Source organism: Lissotriton helveticus, chromosome 5_1, assembly GCF_964261635.1.
Source record: "Lissotriton helveticus chromosome 5_1, aLisHel1.1, whole genome shotgun sequence".
Classification (NCBI taxonomy): Eukaryota; Metazoa; Chordata; class Amphibia; order Caudata; family Salamandridae; genus Lissotriton; species Lissotriton helveticus.
This window is the reverse complement of record NC_136065.1, coordinates 360,392,134-360,411,993: the sequence shown is the minus strand read 5'-3', so window position 1 is coordinate 360,411,993 and position 19,860 is coordinate 360,392,134. Positions and strand designations below refer to the sequence as shown.

The 19,860-nt window shown below is 44.4% G+C and overlaps 1 protein-coding gene across 1 annotated transcript in view; it reads right to left on the bottom strand.

The window, feature by feature from the left end:
- Positions 1-19,860, bottom strand: part of LOC144754552 (rho guanine nucleotide exchange factor 16-like) — a 306,705-nt gene that overhangs the window by 166,018 nt on the left and 120,827 nt on the right. Inside the window, exons 3-4 of the mRNA XM_078642485.1 lie at positions 13,744-13,795; positions 7,880-8,052 (exon numbers count right to left, since the gene is read on the bottom strand). Coding sequence (XP_078498611.1) covers positions 7,880-8,052; positions 13,744-13,795 — 225 coding nt within the window. The remainder of the gene's footprint in view (positions 1-7,879; positions 8,053-13,743; positions 13,796-19,860) is intronic.

The window sequence follows — 19,860 nt, the reverse complement described above, 5'->3', positions numbered from 1 at the left end:
GCCCTGCCGGCTCCTCACCCACGCACACAAAGTGCTCCACAACACAGGCCCCGAATACCTCAACAACCGCCTCACGTTCCACACTCCGACCCGCCAGCTCCGATCCTCCAGCCTCGCCCTCGTACCACGGATTCGCAGAACCACCTCCGGAGGAAGATCTTTCTCTTACCTGGCTGTCAAGACGTGGAACTCCCTACCCACCCACCTACGACTGACCCAGGACCAGCTCACCTTCAGGAAACACCTCAAGACCTGGCTCTTCGAGCAGTAGCAGCACCCCCCCTCCCTCCAGCACCTTGGGACCCTCACGGGTGAGTAGCGCACTTTATAAATGTATTGATTGATTTATGGACTCCCCTAAAATGTAATTAAAAAAATATTCAACTGACCATGAGGGAGCAACAGAGTGGCAAGTGGGAGGTTGGGAGTAAAGCAACAGACAAGACCTGTTATGCCTCACACTGGTTTCGAATAGCTAGCGCCAAGATGCCCATGAGAGCGCTTTACAAAATATATAACATAACAAGTGGATGGAGGGGAGGTAGCAACAGAGGTGCATAAAAATCCTGGAAGGTGGAGCAGCCCGGAAGCAAATGGCAGCTGCAGCACCCTCCAAGAAAAGTAAAAATAAATACAAATATGTGTTTTGAGGACCGCAAGGGGGTAAAGGAGCAACACGCCAGCTAATGAGAGTGACAAAGCCAATCACTGGTAAACAATGTGCTGGCTCTAAGCCCACTGTAAATTCACAATAGATCTTTCGCAACTAGACAGCTTGCTCTGTCTAGCAGGCTACACCTAAAAATACTAGCTAAAACCAGAACAATCAATTTGTTGTTCTCAAAAAATGCACATTGTAATTGTAGTCGCTGGCACTGAAGGAACTACTTTGTGTGCTCCTGCTTCTACATGCGGCGACGGCTTCAGAAGATTATTCAAGTGGATCCCAACTGAGTCCAGGAAATCAGTCACCCATGCACTCGTCAGCCCTAGACTCGGCTACAGCAATGCACTCTAAGCTGGCACTACTCAAAAACTCCTTAAGAAACTGCAGAACATACAGAATGCCTCTTCCAGACTCATCCTGAATATCCATCGCCACAGCCACATCACCAGTCACCTGAGAGACCTCCACTGGCCCCCGATCAACAAAGAAATTACCTTCAAGCTCCTCACACACCTACAAAGCCCTCAACAACGCCAGACCTGCATACCTCAACCACTGCCTCTCCTTCTACACACCCACCAGACATCTCCGCTCCCCCTAACTGGCCCTGGCCACCATCCCACGGATCTGCAAGACCACAGCTGGAGTAAGATCCTTCTCCTACTTCGCTGCGAAGACCTAGAACTTACCGCCTCTGCACTTCAGGCAATCACCATTACTGTCGCAATTCAGGAAGGACCCCAAGACCGGCTCTTCGACTGAACCGCAGATCTCCCTCCCTCAGTGCCTTGAGACCCTAACGGGAGAGTAGTTGTGCTTTACAAGAAACCTGATTGTGTGGGGATGTGCTCTTCGTGAGAAAGCAGAATGCTATAAATCTCAGTGAAGTTAGCCAGTAGCTAAAGTGGGCTGACCCACTGCCTGAGGGATGTATAACGTAACAATGCAAGTCAGTACAACGTGTGTCGTTACATCGCGGTCGTTACAACGCCTGCGAAGTTACCACGCTATGCTATTACAACACAAGTCTTTACATCGACTTGCACTAGATGGCGTGCTAACATAAGAAAAGTGTAATTTACTATTCCAAATCCAGTCCACTTAACAGTAGGGAAGGTGTTGGGATAGTAAACTACACTATTTGAAATGTTAGCATGCCATCTAGCGCAAGTCGATGTAAAGACTTGCGTTGTAATGGCATAGCGTGGTTACATCACGGTCGTTGTAACGACCGCCATGTAACTGCATCGCGGTGTAATGACCGCGATGTTCAGGATGGTTTCCCTGTCCGACGCTGTATGCTGTAGTGGGGAGAATAAATGTGAATGACAGTACAGACCAATGGATAAGGAGGGCTGGCATTCCCTACAAGTATAAGGAATAATTTTTGTAAAATCAGACCCTTCGGATAGCATAAGTGAGCTTCTCTGCTTACTCCCAACAACAGATATACAAGGGAAGAAAATGATGTATTCTTTGCAGCACATTTCCTAGACCAGACTCCACTCAAAAGGATATACTTTCTCCCATAATTTGAACCTGTTAACAACATCGAATATTGCTGAGAAGTCCGTAAATGTGAAACAAATCCCCACTTTCTTGATCTTCACTCACTTGGCAAACAGAAGCTAAAAGATGAATATATTGCTCTCTGGAATACTTATTCATAAACGAAAACCCAGCTGAACCTTTGACATGGGTCTGAACCACCCCTGAATCTATTCAAAACTATGCTTCCCAAAATGTTAAAAGATGAATCCAAGAGTGGTATTAGCCGGTAACAGCTAGGGGTTGGCACCATCGCTTTTCTTGAATACGGAAATATGTCTTGAATTGGCTCAGTTGTCCAGGAGATGCCAAGACTTACAAGCTTCATTAAACACCCTGGTCTGTAATGGTACCCAAAATACTGGATCGTACTTCGATAAATTGACAGGTACCAGGAAGTGTTATCACCTTTCCAGTATGGGTTTAGGGGAGGGCGGGGGACAATTGAGCAGGGGCTAAATCTTTCCCTAATTGTCTCCAAATATATACATGCAAAGAAAACCAACCTATATGTGACATTTGTGGACCTCAGCTCTGCATTCGATTGCGTCTTGCATGACAATCTTTGGCAGACTTTAAGGGACATTGGCTTGGACAACCAAATAATTGTTTACATCAGAGAACTTTATGCTGGGGCAGGTGCACGTGTAAGGTACGGCCAGAGGGGGGAATGTACTGACCTTTTTAAGATTAATAGAGGGGTAAGGCAGGGTTGCATATTAGCTCCCCTGCTATTTAACCTCTATATCAATGGGGTGGGTTCTTGCTTAAGACAACAGTATTATGATTATCCTGTAATCAAAGGCAAACCCATCCCCATTCTATTGTACGCTGACGATGCGGCTATCCTCTTGCAGACAATGGTGGGCCTTCAGAAAGCCGTACAGACCTTCTCAAATTTTATGAAGTCCAGGGGACTACGTGTAAATGTCTCCAAGACATTTACCATGTCGTGCGGCCCAAATAAACAAAGAACACCATGTCCAATTATTTTAGATGAAAGGCGGGTGGAGTTAGCCGACATCTTTTGTTATTTGGGGGTTCAATTTGACAGGCAAGGCACGTGGAAGCCCGCTGTGAACGCAAGGGCCCTAGCATTTACTAGAGCATCTGGTGCTCTTATGAGATTCGCAAAAAAAATAGGGAATAGACCAGTCAGGGAGCTCCTCCAAATATTTAAAGCTAAATGTGTGGCCACTGGTACGTATGGGGCGGGCATTTGGGGCTGGCAGCAAGTGGAGGCAATACAGCGAATCGAGAACAGGTTCCTGCGATTTTTAATAGCTACATCGAAGAACACTGCTATATATGCCTTACACGCCGAAGTTGCCCTCCTTCACATCACGGATATTATAAAACTAGCCCCTGTTTTACTTTGGCACAATGTTTGGACCAATACTGCCACAGAACTGAATAGAACCATTATAGAGGACTGTTTAAGCTGTGATGGGGCAAAAAATATTAAATGGTTTAGTTACATCAAGAACTTTGTTAGTGAGATTGGTCATCCTGAATATTTTACCGACCCGGCCTCACTGGAACAGCTCTCGCGATCCACGCTAAAAAAGACTCTCCTAGAACATTTGGAATTGCAAAGATGGAAGGGCGAAAGGTCTAAAAAATCTGTCATGAGCCACGATGAGGTGACATCCCAAAGGGGCATTCAGCTGTATCTTGTATTAGATCAACCCCTGCAGCATCGCAGACTCCTGACATACTTTCGCCTGAAACTTTTTATAGACTTGTGTCATTTCCGAATTGTAAAGACTGGGCGAGAGAAAAAAGACGCTGTCCTTGTGATGATAAATCATATCAATCAAACATACATTGCACTCTTTTCTGTACTTTATATAGCCACCCTAGGCGACACATTTTAAAACCTCTCTTGTTAGTCTGGGGCTTAAGAAAAGCTAGAGATGCCTATAATAAACTAAGGTCCTTAGACGATTGCCTTACCATTAGTACAGTGAGCCTCTACTTGAATACAATCTTAAAAGTGAGAAGGACTATAATTATGGGATAGCAATAGCCAATTAATTATAATTAATTAACATGTATTTCACCTGATTGCACTGTCTTATATCTCTTTTTAACTTCTTTTTAATAATTTAAAAAAATTGTTTTTAGTAATGTTTAATTTTGAGCGAATAAGATGGAATTTTAACTTTGATTTTATTTGTATACTTTCATGAATTGTAAATTCAATTCAAATAAAGTTTTTTGAACTGAACTGACTGGTACCCTATCAGGGCCTATGCTACGGTTAGCTGCTCAAGCTTTTATTGTAATGATTTGACGTTGTAGAGCACTTTCTACCCCCGGCGAGGCCTGACACGCTTTTTAGTTCCAATCAATCTACATATGGACCTATACGTGAGTAATCAACTGGTCGCATGTGACTTCCGGGTCGAGGTCTACATTTAGCTTGCTGCAATGTTATGCCATTCTGCCTCTCGTACAATGGCACCCAGGGTAAGTTCTGCCCTGACTTAGGAGTAGCTTTCAAAAAGACTACTATCCCTACATGCATCTGTCTTGTATACAATCACATAATGCTTCTTAACCCCTCTCATGCTCGTGACGGAACCGTTCCGTCACGAGCCTCGGGTGGGCTGTGCTGGTGACGGAACGGTTCCGTCACGGCCCCGCCGCCGCGCCTGCGCGGCGCTGATTTTGCGCCTGCGCGGCGTGTTCTATTGAGCGGGCGGGTCGTGACGGAACCGTTCCGTCACAAGCACAGCTCACCCGTGTGCCGTGACGGAGCGGTTCCGTCACGAGCACGGGACCGCCACGGCGCCGTCACCCCGCCCCCTTAGCGCTGCAGCGGAATAGCCGCCGCAGCAAAGGGGTTAAGGACTACTGTAATTGCACGCTAGTGTCTGTACTAGCCAACTCCCCCAGCTCCACCCCACAAGCCCAATAGCAAGGGACGGGGGGGGGGGGTGTTGCACAGGTTATGTATCTAGACGCCATGTTGGGAGGTCACAAATCCTGCGTTCCACCCCTCCCCTCAATAGCAACGGGCAGGGGACGTTACACAGGTTAAGTATCCAGGCGCCATGTTGGGAGGTTACAAATCTCGCATTCCACCCCCTTGCCCGGGAAATACTGCACGAGCAGGCAGGTGTCCAATAGAAACGGGGTCATAAAACTGCTGGACCTTTGCGCACGACGCACCAGCGAGAGGCGGCCTCGCCTGCAATCACACACAGCCGGCCGCGCGTGTTTATTTGTAAAGGCCAACTCCCCGACTGTCCCGGTTACTCGGGTTATTAGCCTCACTCCACAGCACATGGGCGCAGCCACAAAGTAAACAGATCGGATGACACCAACAGGGTCAACAAAACACCAACCGGTCCAAGAAAGGGCAAACTGAAAGCGCAGGAATCTGCAGAGCATTTTTATGTACACTTCCGTCTTCTTCAGTGGAACAAACGGAATTCAGTGACCACAAACTAGAAAGAGGTAAAACGCTTGGCTGGTACTATACTTCAATCAGTCAATCAATGGCCACTTTATGCGCACAGCTACCTCAGAGAAGGTGTCCAGGCGCTAGCATACTTCAGTAAATTAATGAGTTTGCTGCGGGAATATGTCCGCAGCCTTCAAAGACTAACTTTAAAACTCTAGTGGGGCCTACTGGGCTTTCCATGCTCCCGGAATGGATAAAAACTTGTACAAATGAGTAGGATGGTAAGAGCGCTGGTAATCCGAGAACGAAAGACAAAACCGTGTGTGCGCTTTTCTAATGATCAAAATCAACAGTACGTAATCCACCCGTCAAAAGCCCTTTAATAAAACAGAGCTCTGTGGTGGCTTTTGGTACCAGTGACCCGCAAATATCACACTACTGAATAGTCACGCACTGACAATTTGTAATGTCCTGCAAACCCCTTGTTTACACTCCACATCAACCAGATTCAAATAAGAAGCTGCCTGCCCCTCTACTGAAGCGGCCTTCTAGGGCGAACAGGATTCTGCAGTATCTCTTCATTGGTAGATGTGGATGAGCACACATGGCTTAGCGCATGGGTTGGCTTCTACATAATGGTACACGATACAATGTGACACACCTTGCAACTCAATCTATAATAACTATCAATATCCGCTCACATGTAATGCTTTCAACATGGCTCACTCACCCTAGCTTCATTTCCCTACAAGTGTTTGAACTGAAAACACTTGACACTGGGTACCCAAACATTGGGGGTCAATGTGTGGCAAGAAAAAGGGGATGGCGTCAAGAAGGCAGCAAACATATATTTATTGATTTTTTTAGAAATTGGCAACAAGGAGAAACGTGAAAGTAAATCTGCCATGGCTTAGTTGGTTCCAACGGTTACATTTTAAAATATTATATAAGGCTAATGCACTTACTGCTAAGAGCTTTGTGTGCCTAGTAAATCTCAGGGGATATTAATGACGGTAACATGACTGGTGGTAAATGCACTTGGTAGTGAGGTCTGTGTTTTTCTAGTCACAGTTTTGACTCCTAAAGTAGATGTGAGGGTTAATGTGTCTCCTGAGAAGCACATCGAGTGACAAGCAGATGACAGTTGTTTATTTTATGTAGATAGGTATATGTCTTACTGACTTTTGAAATAGATGCTTTTATTACATGCAGTTCATAAATTACAATCCTTCTGCTACAACACAGTGAGCTATGAACTGGCATCAATGGCCTACAAGCAAACTAAAAGGCATGGGTTTGAACCTTATTATTTTTTCTCAATCTGTTATTGTAAGGCTGTTCAAAAAGGGTTTCTTTTGGTAGTAATAAAGTCTTATGAGTTCAGACAACCTCAAGCCCGGTGTGAAGTTTTAAATCCTGACTTTACTTTCTACCACCGATGCACTGTTAACATAGACCCTAGTAAAGTCGATATGTGACTCCTTCACCTTGAAACCCTCATTGTTTTGTGTAATATCCTGCACATTAATTGGCATACTTGTTTGATCTATTGTCAATGTATCATGTGTGTATGTGATGTATAGCGCTCTGACGCCCTACACTGGGATGAGTAGCGCTACAAGACAAACGGAAGATCGTGTTCTCTCGGAGTTAAGAGCATACAACAGGTGCACATCAGTGAAACAGAGTCTAGTAGCATGTAAAGTGTAAACCAACTGCCCGAGTTTTTCTGAAAGACCCCCCTCCATTCCTTCGGGGTCGAGTCCCTGGAAGTATGCACCCACCCTCATCGAGGCCCTGAGGGCCCCATTCAGAGGCAGCGAGGCACAGCGCGACTACAATGCCCGCACCCCGGGCCAGCGTTGGGGGAGGAAGATTCAGACTCTCACAAAGGCCTTGTGGCGTGGAGGCGGCTCTGTGCTGGCCTTAAACTCGTCTGCGGACCCTTCGCAAGAGAAACTAGCAGAGCCTGCAAGCCATCTATTACAACATGCGGATTTGGCGTCCCAGGGACACTTGAACTTCTGTAACATGAACGCCAAGTGCTTGCACAGAACTTCCAGAAGTGTGTGTGTGTGTAGAGCAGGTGCAGCGCTGCACTTTCCTAAAGTGCACCGGTGCTTTGCACTCTGTGGGCATGCAAGCTTCGGTTCATAAAAAGATCATCATAAAAACACACAGCGAGCATCATAAGTCACGCAGCCCCATCATAAGTCCTGCATCCCCCTCGCCCCCCTTGCCCCTCGTCCTACCTGCGGGAGCTGGCTCCAGATCTGCTGCGCCGGCCGGTAGTTCTTCACCACGATGCTGTCGTCGGGCTCCGGCCGCTCCGCCCGCACCGGGCTGTCGTCCAGCAGGTCGTCGTCGGACTCCTGGGTGTTGGAGCTGAGGCCTCGCTCGCGGAGCTCCTGGTACAGCCGGGGGTCTGGGGAGAGAAGGCGGGCCAGGAAGTTAAAGACGGTCTCGGAGAGGTCGCTGCTGCCCGCGCGGCCCGGGCCCTCTTCCCCCGCACCCTCGAGCGGCGGCAGGCCGAGGCCCTCCCTCGAGGCCCAGGCCGACCCCGAGACCGAGAAGCGGCGCAGGGCCCCCAGGAAGAGGCTCCCGGCGGCCGGGCTGGCCTCCATGGCGCGCGGCTGCTCGTCACCCCCGGGCTCGGGCAGCTCTGGGGTCCGGGCTCGGCGGGGGGAAGGTGCCTTCGATGTGTTGAATTCAACACATGCACTACAGGGGCCCGGCAGCGCCACTCCGCCAGTGAGAGCCCTCCAGCCCGCCCCTGGGGGGAGCAGAGGGCGCCTGGAAAGACAATATTTACAGGTCCCGCGTCAAAGTGCAGCCCCTGTGGAATGAGCTGGGACACGAGGGGAATCTGGTGAGTGTCAAGGGCCCTGCACGCACTGAGCAACACCAGCCGGGACTTAAAAGGGCTGCAGCCACCGTGCACCGGTGCTGGGGCAGCAGGTGCAGTGGCACCGAGTCACAAGGGTCCTCTTAAGTCCAATATTATCCCCTCTATCGGCACTTTTCCTAGTACAACAGTGGAGACAAAGTTTTCCTGAATAAGAGGGAGTATTAAAAAAAATAATGACACAAGCTTCCCAGATTTTTATGGAATGATTCGTTATTAACATTCCCAAATTGTACATTTTAACAGTGTTTATTTGATAGTTTAAGATTAATAATGTGGAGCCTAGGGCCAGATCCATGTGTAGGTTGGAAGACAATTCTCCACACGGGGAAATGCAGTAACAGCGAGCATGTAAGACTCACAGAAGAAATTGTCACCAAAAGGCATGATATATACATACACTATAAAATCAGTGACGAAAATAATCGCGAAGTTCTGTATTATTCTCAAACAGTATCAACCAAGTAAATCGGGTTGGGTGATTAAGATTTTGAGCTCCCCCAAAAGACAAAAAGTGGGGGTCCTGGTTAGGGTGAGGCACATTTAGCCAGACTTTAAGTTCAGCAGGTAACAGGTGGTTGAAAATAAATACAGAACTACTGTGTGAAGAGAAAGAGGTCTCATACTTTGGCCCTGTCCGGTCTCTGCTGCTCCTGTTCAGGGTACAAGTCCTGCAAAAAGAAGCCAGGGAACTGACCAATTTGACAGTATGCAACTGACATCATGGCGTGTGACATCACTGCGCATGACATCAGCAGTGGCAATACAGGAAGTGGCATTACAACCCATAACCTCAAATGGAGTGACATCACAATAAGTGACATCAGGTCTTAAAACCTCACACGTTTAGGTCTATAAGGAGTACATTTGAGCACATTACCAGATTTCACAAATTACATTTGGCATCGGGGTTGTGCTAAAAAAGAGACAACCCAGATGCAAAATTTGGTCCTCAATCTATACATTATTTTTTTTAACCCTGCCACAAACTAATTGACATAACAAAATACATGGCAATAATTCTGTTCTGTTTAATTGGTTGCAAATGCAAAGTCAACATATAAAAATATCTTACGGGGTTAAGGCACCTGCTGCTGAGAGTTCTGAGTGCCCTGTAAATCTCAGGGAATAATACAATTTGTAAAATAACTCTGGTGGTTAATGCATATGCAGCAGAGATCTGTGTTTTGTCTAATCACAGTTTCAAATCAATATAGCATAGCGGGTTAATGCGTCCCCTGCAAAGCACGTCATGTAACATGCAGTTGACGTGTCTTTCTTTTATGTAGATAGGAAAGTGGGCTACTGCTTTTAACACAGAGATCCTTTTGTTACTTGCAGTTCATAAATTGTAAACATGAAGGCCCTGTGACCCCTAAACATCGTAACCCTCACTGTCCTATGTAACGGGAAACATCCTTTACGACGCAACTTTTACCACGCAGTGCCTTTACAATGCAGGTTTTTCAACGCAAGTCATTACAACGAATTGCGTTGGAGGGCGCTCTAGGATAGGTAATAGTTTAATTTACTATCCAACACCTTCCCTACTATCCACGGGGACTGGAGTTGGAATAGTAAATTAAACTATTCACTATCCAGCACCCCCAACGCAAGTCGTTGTAACGACTTGCGTTGAAAAACCTGCGTTGTAAAGGCATGCGTAGTAAAAGCATGCGTTGTAACAACGTACATCCTATGTAACACATTTTGTACATAGCTCCATACACTATTATGAGTTATTCGGAATGTATAAAGTGTACATGTGATGTAAAGCGCTCCGAAACCCTTGATTTGGGTAAGTAGCACTATAAAGACATGAAACAAAATAGTGATATTTAAATTATTTGTGTAAATGTTGTAACAGATCAGTACTTCTGACAGTGCATGCATACCTCTTATTTACAGGGTCTCAACAAAGTCAAAACCAGGTCTCTCTTCAGAACCTTTAAAGTGACAATAAGCTGTGTGCCTTTGTTTCCCCTCCATTGCATTTGCACTTAGGTGTGAGACTCCAGATTGCCCCAGCCAAGATACTCAAACAAAAAAATGGCCTGAGGGCCCCTTAACTTCGGCCATTGGTTAATGCGCAGCTCGAATTTAAAATACCAAAACTCTCTCCCCACTACCTGCACAGTGCTGCTCAGAACAAAAGCAGAGCATCTGCAGGCTCTGCTGAATGTGTACCTGTGTGTGAACATTACACCAGGACGAGTTCAGCATATTTCAGTGGTGCACAACTTCTTGACAGTCTGGACGGTGTCCACCCTGGACTTTATGCCGCTCTCTTTACATGAGTTTTGGTCTCATCTCTCAGGATTCTACACAAATCAGGAGGAGACCACTGAATTTAGATTCAGAAGATGATTGGCCAACAGAGAAGTCTGGCACCAGCTGATTGGACTCTATATCAAAGAAGCAGCAGCAATTTAATGCAAGCCGGGTTACGGGACGGCTGCCATGTCACTGACATCTGAGGCTATATTATTCTGCTTGTAATTCAGACCAGAACCATCTCTTTGGTATTTGGAAAAGCGTGAACTATAAAGAAGCGCGCCATTAGGACGCGGCCCCCCGGGAACCCGACCACGCCCTCGTGGTTCCTCTTCAAAGGATTGGGCGTGACTACAGCTTGAAGCACTTCCGGGGCAACATCGTGATGTCACTTCCGGTCGGGCAGGCAACTGCGAGGGGAGGAGTGGGCATGGGCCTATAGGTGATGTGATCAAGGCCAGCAACAGCCGAAATGCGTTATAGCGGACTAACTCCAATAAAGAAGAAAAGTTATGCATACCGTGGTCCGGGCTAATTTCTTTCCACCAGGAAGTATATGCGATGAGGATTTTCGATATATAAGGTCTGGGGCTCCTTGCGAGGCAACGTGGTGTTGGTGATATATATATATATATATATATATATATATGTACACACACACACATATATATATATATATATATATATATATATATATATATATATATATATATATATCACCAACACCACGTTGCCTCGCAAGGAGCCCCAGACCTTATATATCGAAAATCCTCATCGCATATATATATATATATATATATATATATATATATATATATATATATATATATATATATAAATTGCCTTATGAATGAATACGGTGCTATGGGGGTTTGACTAGGCAACAATCAGTAGCAGTCCTGCAAAAACAATTTAAGTGGTTCATGAATTTTGAAGCCTGAATCTAACTTCTAGTTGACTGGTGGCCTGAATCATAAGTGATTGAAAGGGAGTTGAACTTTGGAAGTAACTTCAGTGAGAAAGATAAGTGTTAAATTCACTGAGCAGGATTAGGGTACCTCTTCATAAGTGAGCTCTGCATCCACTGATGAGAAGTCAAACTACATAACCTGGTCACTTATGAATTAAATAAGAAGACAAGGTCATTCATTATGTCACCTATTCTAAACTAAGCCTTATGCCACAAGATACCACAGCAACCTGGAACAAGCTCCAGGACAGAAGCATGTAAGCAAGCAATGGGCATCAATGACATTTACCTACAAAAACTCCTTGCTCCATGCCATGGACTCGTCCATTTTTAAGGGACTGATCATGTAGGGGAGAGAATGTGGCCTAACGGCTAGGGTGGTCGACCTTGGAGCTGAGGAACCGGGATCGAGTCTCAACAGAGACACTCAACATTCTGTGATTCTGGGCAAATCACTTAATCTCCCCGTGCCCAACAAAAATAAATGTGTCCATCCTTAACATAACTGGTGCTCATATAAAGCGCTCTGATGCCTTCGGGTCTAGTTTGCGCTATATAAAGCTCCACAAAAAAAAGAAAGTGCAGGGGGTGTTTGTCAATAGATCTCAGCAGTATAAATGAACCTGCAAAGACCCCTCTTTAAGCATATTTTATTTAAATCCGGCAAACCTCAAGTACAGGAGGCCTCAGAAAACATGTTCAGAATAGGTTTAGGGCACATGATGGTTCATTATGCGGTTCAGTGCCCTAGTTACTGTAGCAGGGAAGTGTACTTTGCTGTTTGGGAAGTTAGAAAGATAAGTCTGAAACATATCTCCTAAAGGCACATATGAACTTAAAAAAATTATAATAAGCAACTACATCGTGAGTCCATTTAACAATCTTTGTGTTTGAGTTGCCACATCAGAAACTTACCTGGAAATGTATTGTAGATTCAGAGTTGGACATTTTTACACCACACATAGCTAGCCAAGAGCTGTATTTTCTAGGGCAGAACTTTCTATTTGGAAACTGCTTCCAAGCACCCAAGGCATACAATTCTACGTTTATGTGTTATAGTCGAGGACGGGGTTAATGCCAGGTAAAATAATATATTAACTTGACATTCCCATGATGGCTAATTTCTCAGTCGTGCCTTAAGTATCGGCATCAATTTTTTTAAACATTATTTTATTTAATGCAGTTTACAGCTATGATCCTCCAAATGATCTTTTCATACCACTGCATTTAACGGAATGTTCAAGTAGGGCCAGAACTTTGATGTCCAATGAAAGGACCCCAAAGGACTTGGAAAAGAAAAGAGCTGTGTGACTGGGAGGGACATGCAACATTGGTGGAGAAAGTGATATGGAGAGTTTCATTGGGGTACTCTAGTGTAAGGTACATGCCTGGCCCGGGCTACTGAAGTGATGGGTATTCTGTAAGCCGAGCTGTATTTTATTTCTAAAGAGCTATTATGCATATCCCTTGCTACATTTATTATTACAAATTGCCCTGGACAAGAATGCACTGTGCATGTTAAACACTAACTTGTTACTTTGCTTGGTTCAGTTGTTCTTTCTATATAAGTTTATATTCAATTAGTATTTTTTTTAAAGACATACAATATCCTTCTACATCACTTGCATCCCTCCATCTCGTACAAGGCCACATAATCCACTAACAAACAAAACACTTCACAAGTCTTTACTGACCATTCAAACCACCACACGCAACCCATAGATAAAAATTCCAGAGCTGCATGAAAAGGGCACCCAGTTCAATATCACGCCTTGGTGAGATACTTCTGCACAGTACAAATGTCCAATAACAGAATATAATAGCAACAAAAAAGACCATGCTGCTAAGCGTGAAAATCCTCAGAGGAGTGCCAGTTGGCGGGTGTTGCAGTTTACAAGTTTCTCACACTCCTGTTCCTTTAACTGGTTTCCCATGGGTCACTTTTCAAGCTTCTCCTAGACACTTACCATCCTTAAAGGAGCCCGCATGTCGCTGCATCTTCTTCTTTCCAAAGGTTCTCTGAAAAAAATGAAATAAATGAATGGTTTGTGTTCTAACAGCTTTAATGTGAAAAAGAGAAATTATGTTTCTCACAGTTTTGAGGTCCATATCAGGGGACAGACAGCCAGATTCATGAAGCCAAAATCGGCTCGCAAAGGGCCAGATTCTGCGAATCTGGCCCTTTGCGAGCGCTTTTTTTGCATTTGGGATTCATCATCCCAAATGCAAAAATCGCAAATTTTGAAATCGCTAAATTGCGAGGAATTGCATTTAAGGAATCTCTATTTGAGATTCCTTAAATGCAATTCATGAACCATTTTAGAATTGCAAATTCGCAATCTTGGGCCGCTATTTACAGCGAAGTGTGACTTCGTGGTAAATAGCGAAAACTTAGAAAAATGCACTAAAGTGCATTTTTCTAAGTTGGATGTTACACACACACACGTCCTTGGGACATGTGTGTGCGCAACACCAGTGTAAATCACCATTTCAGGGGTGCTACAGGGTGTCCTTTGGACACCCTGGCACCCTTGAAATCGCTTCCTTATTTGCGATTCACTAATTGCTAATCGCAAATAAGGAATGACTCCCCATTCCCCATTCATTCCTATGGGCCTGCCATAGGAATGAATGGGGAGTCATTGCTTATTTGCGATTAGCAACTAGCGAATCGCAAATAAGGAAGCAGTAGAAATCGCTATAAATTTTGCGATTTCTACATGCATCCCGTTTTGCGAGTCTTTAATAGCGATTCCTTAATAATCGCTATTAAGGACTCGCAAAAGAGGAGCATGATGGATCTGGGGGAGAGTTTCCTAGCGGCTACTCAGTCACACTTAATACAACCAATACAGAAAGAATTGAGACAAAGCACATACTGTGTCACTGGGGTTATCAGAACCTAGAACCCAGTTCTCCTACTAGGGTCCTAGTTAGTCAAGGCTTGGATTCAGGCCTGGCCATGCCCCAGTTGTAGGCTCCAGTGACAATATGAGTTTGTGTTTGTTCACATAAGGCAAAGCCACTGGAATTACGGGGCAGCGGAGAGCAACTTATGCGACAGGCTTGAGTAAACTATGCAGTGCATAATGTGGCTTTCTCGTCCACTTTGTTTTAGCATTTTAACCCACGCTGATGCCAAAAGAATCCAAACTATAAGTATGCAAAATACATAGGGTTCTTAAGAAGAAGAAAAACCTACTTCCATTCAGCAGTTCCTATTGAAAAAGTTATTTACCATAAAGTAATTATTTTGTCGTTCACCAAAGCACAATAACACCATTATATTAACACTGTCCTTGCTGCCTCGCAAGGTTAAATAATGTGTGCAAAACACAGCCTGTGTCGTGCAAAATACTAGCAACAAGTACACATTATTGTAATAAGAGGTGTATCCCTTATTTCTTGCCTATGCTAAATGGAAGCGTTTCTTTGAAACAAGAAACATCCCTGCACAACTGCACTGCACATTTCATATTTATTGTCCAAGTGTGTCATTAAAGGGCAATTTAATATTCAAGATGACAGAACACAAAATAGATGAAAGCATTTGAGATTCTTCTAAACTCCGAAGCCTTGAAATAATCGCCGCTTTGAGATGTCTGTGAAGAAAACATGAATTTACATGGAAGGTGAAACAAAACATTTTTATGGCTATGAAGCAGTTGGATTTTCCACATGGTTTGATTTACATTTTAAAATTCTGGGCTTCATTTCCTGCTGCAGAAAAAAAACCTTCCTCGAGTAATCTATTGTGGATATTAACACTATCTTGGCTAAGGGCTTACCTCTTTACTTTCTAAAGTGAGCAATCAAGTGATGAAAGAGGACTAGTTAACTTTTACAAAGTGTGGGTAGCTGTGAGACACTCACTGAACACTATTAACATATTTTGATTTAATACAGACAGTAATCAAAATACCATACTACTTTTAGGCTGCACCTTGAATCAACCCTGTACAAACCATGCATTACTATCCAGGCAGGTTCTTATATGACCATCCAAAAAGCACTTTGGTGCATTGTCGGGAGTAAGAAAGCGCTATACAAATTATACGTTTTCTTTTGTTGAAATCTACAAGTAACACAGCAAATGAAGATTTTTGTTACACATGTAGCAAACAGGTAGTTACACAAAAAACGACTACGGTCACAGAAACACCGTCTGCATATAGGCTACATTATGCAGAAAGGCACCGTCAATTAAGCAGCATATTTGCCTGCATTACGAGGAATGGCAAAGACTGTAGCATAGAATGCAAGTTAAAAAAGTTTTCAAAATGTTCTATGCATGCTACCCAAGTTTTATTGTATTTTAACATGGACATTGATAAAAAAAACACTGTACAAAACTTTAGTGTTTTAAGCCACTGTGCCTCAGATGATATAGAAACACCTTTTTAGGTCGCTCCCGGCTCCCCTCCTGCTGCCCCCTACAAACACCTTTCCATATTTTACGACAAGCTTATGTGACACCGCAAGCTGTATGGTTGCAAAATACCTATCGAGGGTTAGAGCCTGTCCATTGCTTTACATTGGTTGGCTGTACTTTCACTCTCTTTTGCTTCTTAAACAACTGCTTTCTTTGTCCATCTTGTGTTTGTCAGGCCACTAGAGCATAGCCTGTTTACCATCCTCTTGAGGGCTTGTGTACATCCACTGCACACTTTAGGCAACAATTTATTTTCTTTTGGGTTAAGCACTCAATTAGAGTGCATGTGTTTTCCAGCTATCTCACTCTTGTATGTTTGTCTTCTCCCTCCCTCACCCTGTGTTTGTTTTCTCTCTCTCTTGCAGCAGCTTTCTCTCGTGTTCTTCTCCCTCAGTCGCCCCAATGTTTGTCTCAATTCTGTGTTTCTCGCCACTCCCACATGTTGCTTTCTCCCTCTTGCTGCCCTCCCATTGCCTAATCCATAGAGCAGTCACCCTGCACCCTCTCCTCCTTTCCCTCCCAGCCGTTCTTTTTAGAAAGAAAGATATATACATATTTATGAAGGGCTAGGTGGCAAATTGCTGCCAGCACTCCACAAAACCGCTTTCATATTGGCCGATCTATGTGATGCCTGCCATCTCAAATGTTCAAGTAAAAAAATGTAACAAAAAGAAGAAGAAAATGGCACCTTGAGAATGGCTCGACCACCAACAGATGCTGCTTTATCATGCTTTATGTTTTTTAACGATACTAAACTGCATCAGCAAATAGCATTGGCAAAAGCCAATAGGTCTAAAAGGTGAGGCCGATTGGCTTGGGCAGTGCTTGTTGTACATTACTGCCAAGAGCAGGCCTGGGCGGAGTCTGCGGGACTCTGCAAACTGACCCAAAAACTCCATCGGACTACGTGGAGTTCCGCAAGCGACGAAGTGTATTAGGTCACGCCAATTTTTAGCGATGGGTGTTTGTCCTACGCTGGAAAATCAGCGTGAATCAGCATGCATTGCGCACGAGGGCGCTGCTTCTTTCTGCCACTCAAGTAGATGTTCTACTCGAGTGGCAGCTTCCTCAACGTGAATTGAAGGTTTCTCATTGCAAGAGGTAGCGGGCACCTGTGACCGCCCGCATTTTAAAATCTCGCAAGGAGGTGGTCTGGAGTAAGATTTTCCTCGCTCGCGCTCGTCAACTTAACGTTGGCGAGCAAGGAAAAAACTCCTCTCCTCGGAACTCGCACGCTATGTGGAAGGCGGAGTGGGAAAACCTCTTTGTGTGATTGCTTCTGGCACATAACGTTTTTTTTTTAGAATCTGTGGAATGATCCAGGGCAGATGTTTGTTTTCTTTTTCTGTCTGCTCGTTATTTTTTACATTGTAATTGGATATTGTGAATGTTTTTATTATTCAAACAATACATGGTCTTCTTCTAGAAGTTTCTGGACTGTGATTTTTTTGATCAGTCCTACAAGCTACTTCTGTGGGCTCTTTTTGGCATGTGTTATAAATGTGACATAGGGCCCAAACTGACCGGTCCTGAATGGTAGGTATCTGCACCTTCTTTAACCAGCCCGTCCAACTCACTGGGCTCCATTTAATAGTACTACATCCCTATGCACTGGCTGCTTTAATGAGTCTGACACGCTCACTGCACCCTCTCTCACCAATCCTATAAACTATGCGACTGGGCTGTCAATGACCAGTTGTATACCCTATTAGGCTTGACACTCTCTGGCCAATCCTATAAGCTAGGATGGTGGGTCTTGTTTGATCGCACCTATAACCTCTGAGACTGGGTCCTCTTGAACCAGCCCTATAAGTTGTATCAAGCCCTCTTTGATCCTTTCTGTAAACTATGATGTTGGGTCCTGTGTGATCACTCTTATAGGCTGTACTAAAGTGCTTGCTTTGACCACTCCGACAAGACACGCCAGTGGTTTGGTGTCCTTTTAACCAGGCTGCGGAGTTGAGACGTGTCCTGCTACACAGGCTGTGGCATTTATCAAAGACATGCATTCTTACATCTATTTTGCAAATGGCGCTACACACGAGGCCGGTTCTGCCACAAATCTGGGGCCAAGGCTGCACATCAATTTTTTTCCCTGTTAGTATAACAGGTATCTCTACAATTATTTCCGGTTTCTTTGCCTTGAAAATCTCACCTCTGGCCGCTTTCCAGCTTTGTGAGACGGCTGATTTAACAACTGCAGCAAACTCAGAAGATGTCGGCAATCATATTTGTCAACACATTTGTTAAACTGTGTGTTGTTTTTTTAGGATAGAAGATTTTTTTGTTCTCTTTCTCTCATACGTCTCTATGACTTTTTTTGTACAGGTTGCAAGCGATTCATCTGCAGTGATGACCTAGTGTAACAACTGACGCTTTGAGTGTGAAGGAGAGGACTTATTTTTATGTGCGGTAAAGTCACCAATTTACACATACTCATTGAGCTACTGATAAAGGATCCGATTTTTTAATATAACCTATTTCACTGTAGTGGTTTTCTTTTCATAAACAACCAACAAACCTCACAACATAGTTAATAAAATAAAATTTAAAACACACAAAACTCAGCGCATCAGCATGCTGCCCTAAATATGTCCTCAACTTTAATTGTACTGGAAATGCTCAAGATAATGTCTACACCCCAAAAAACATCCTAAATGGGAGCCTCTAGAAGGGCTTTCCTCAGGACTACAACGCACCTATGAAAGGCCAGAGACCTTCATCCATGTGGGCCACACTTCTTTGGCTGCCTTTGGTACCGTTTACCACTCTCTCAACTGCTTTTCAAACATCCATGCCACTGCAATATATTTTCACATCTGAGGCCTCCTGGCTACCTCAATTGTGCACGATGTCCTTACCCACAACCAATAAATGCAATGTTGTCAATGGCTTGAGGTGTCTTGGCTGCACTTGGAGACCCAACATGGCCACTCTTGGCAATGAAGTCAAATCCTACTTCAAACATTTTAAAGCACGCCTGTGACCCCAATAAAAAAGTATGCATCATTGTGCGGCCTTTGTCATATGTAGCATTCTTGTACAGCTCCAAAACACTGAAGGCAGGGTGCTCTTCCTGCTGCGTAGAGTTTGGGTGGGTTGAAGAATATCCTCTGGACAAGCCAGAAGTAGGCCTTAATAACTACTGCTCTCGGGTGCATAATGGCCTTTTCCCAATAATGTCACAGTGTTGGTGCTTTATCACACCATTAGCACCACAACCACCTCTGGTTTGATGCTGAGGGCTAGTAGGAAGGGCAAGGAGTGTAAAATACAGAAAGTAAGTTAATTTTTAGTATCTGCTTTTGCATTTGTGATCCCGGAGAGGCGAAAACCTGGACTAGCAATGGCGGTGCAAGAGGTATACAACTGCAAGCCAAGGGTAGCAATAGCCACTGCTAATTTACATCAATGTCTCTGTGCAATGGTCACACCTGCAGTCAGTCAAAGGTGCAAATCTCAAGGCATAAGAGCAAGGTCTAGGGGTAAGCTTCAAAGTCATGTTTGGTTATGCACTTACGGCACAGTAATTCTGAGTAGCAGCACAAGATGGAAGGTAAGGCCAAAAGGCATGGAATGAGAGGGATTATCAAGGATCTTATAGACAGTAACTTAAGGTATATAAAAATTTTGACAAAATAGGCATGCTTAT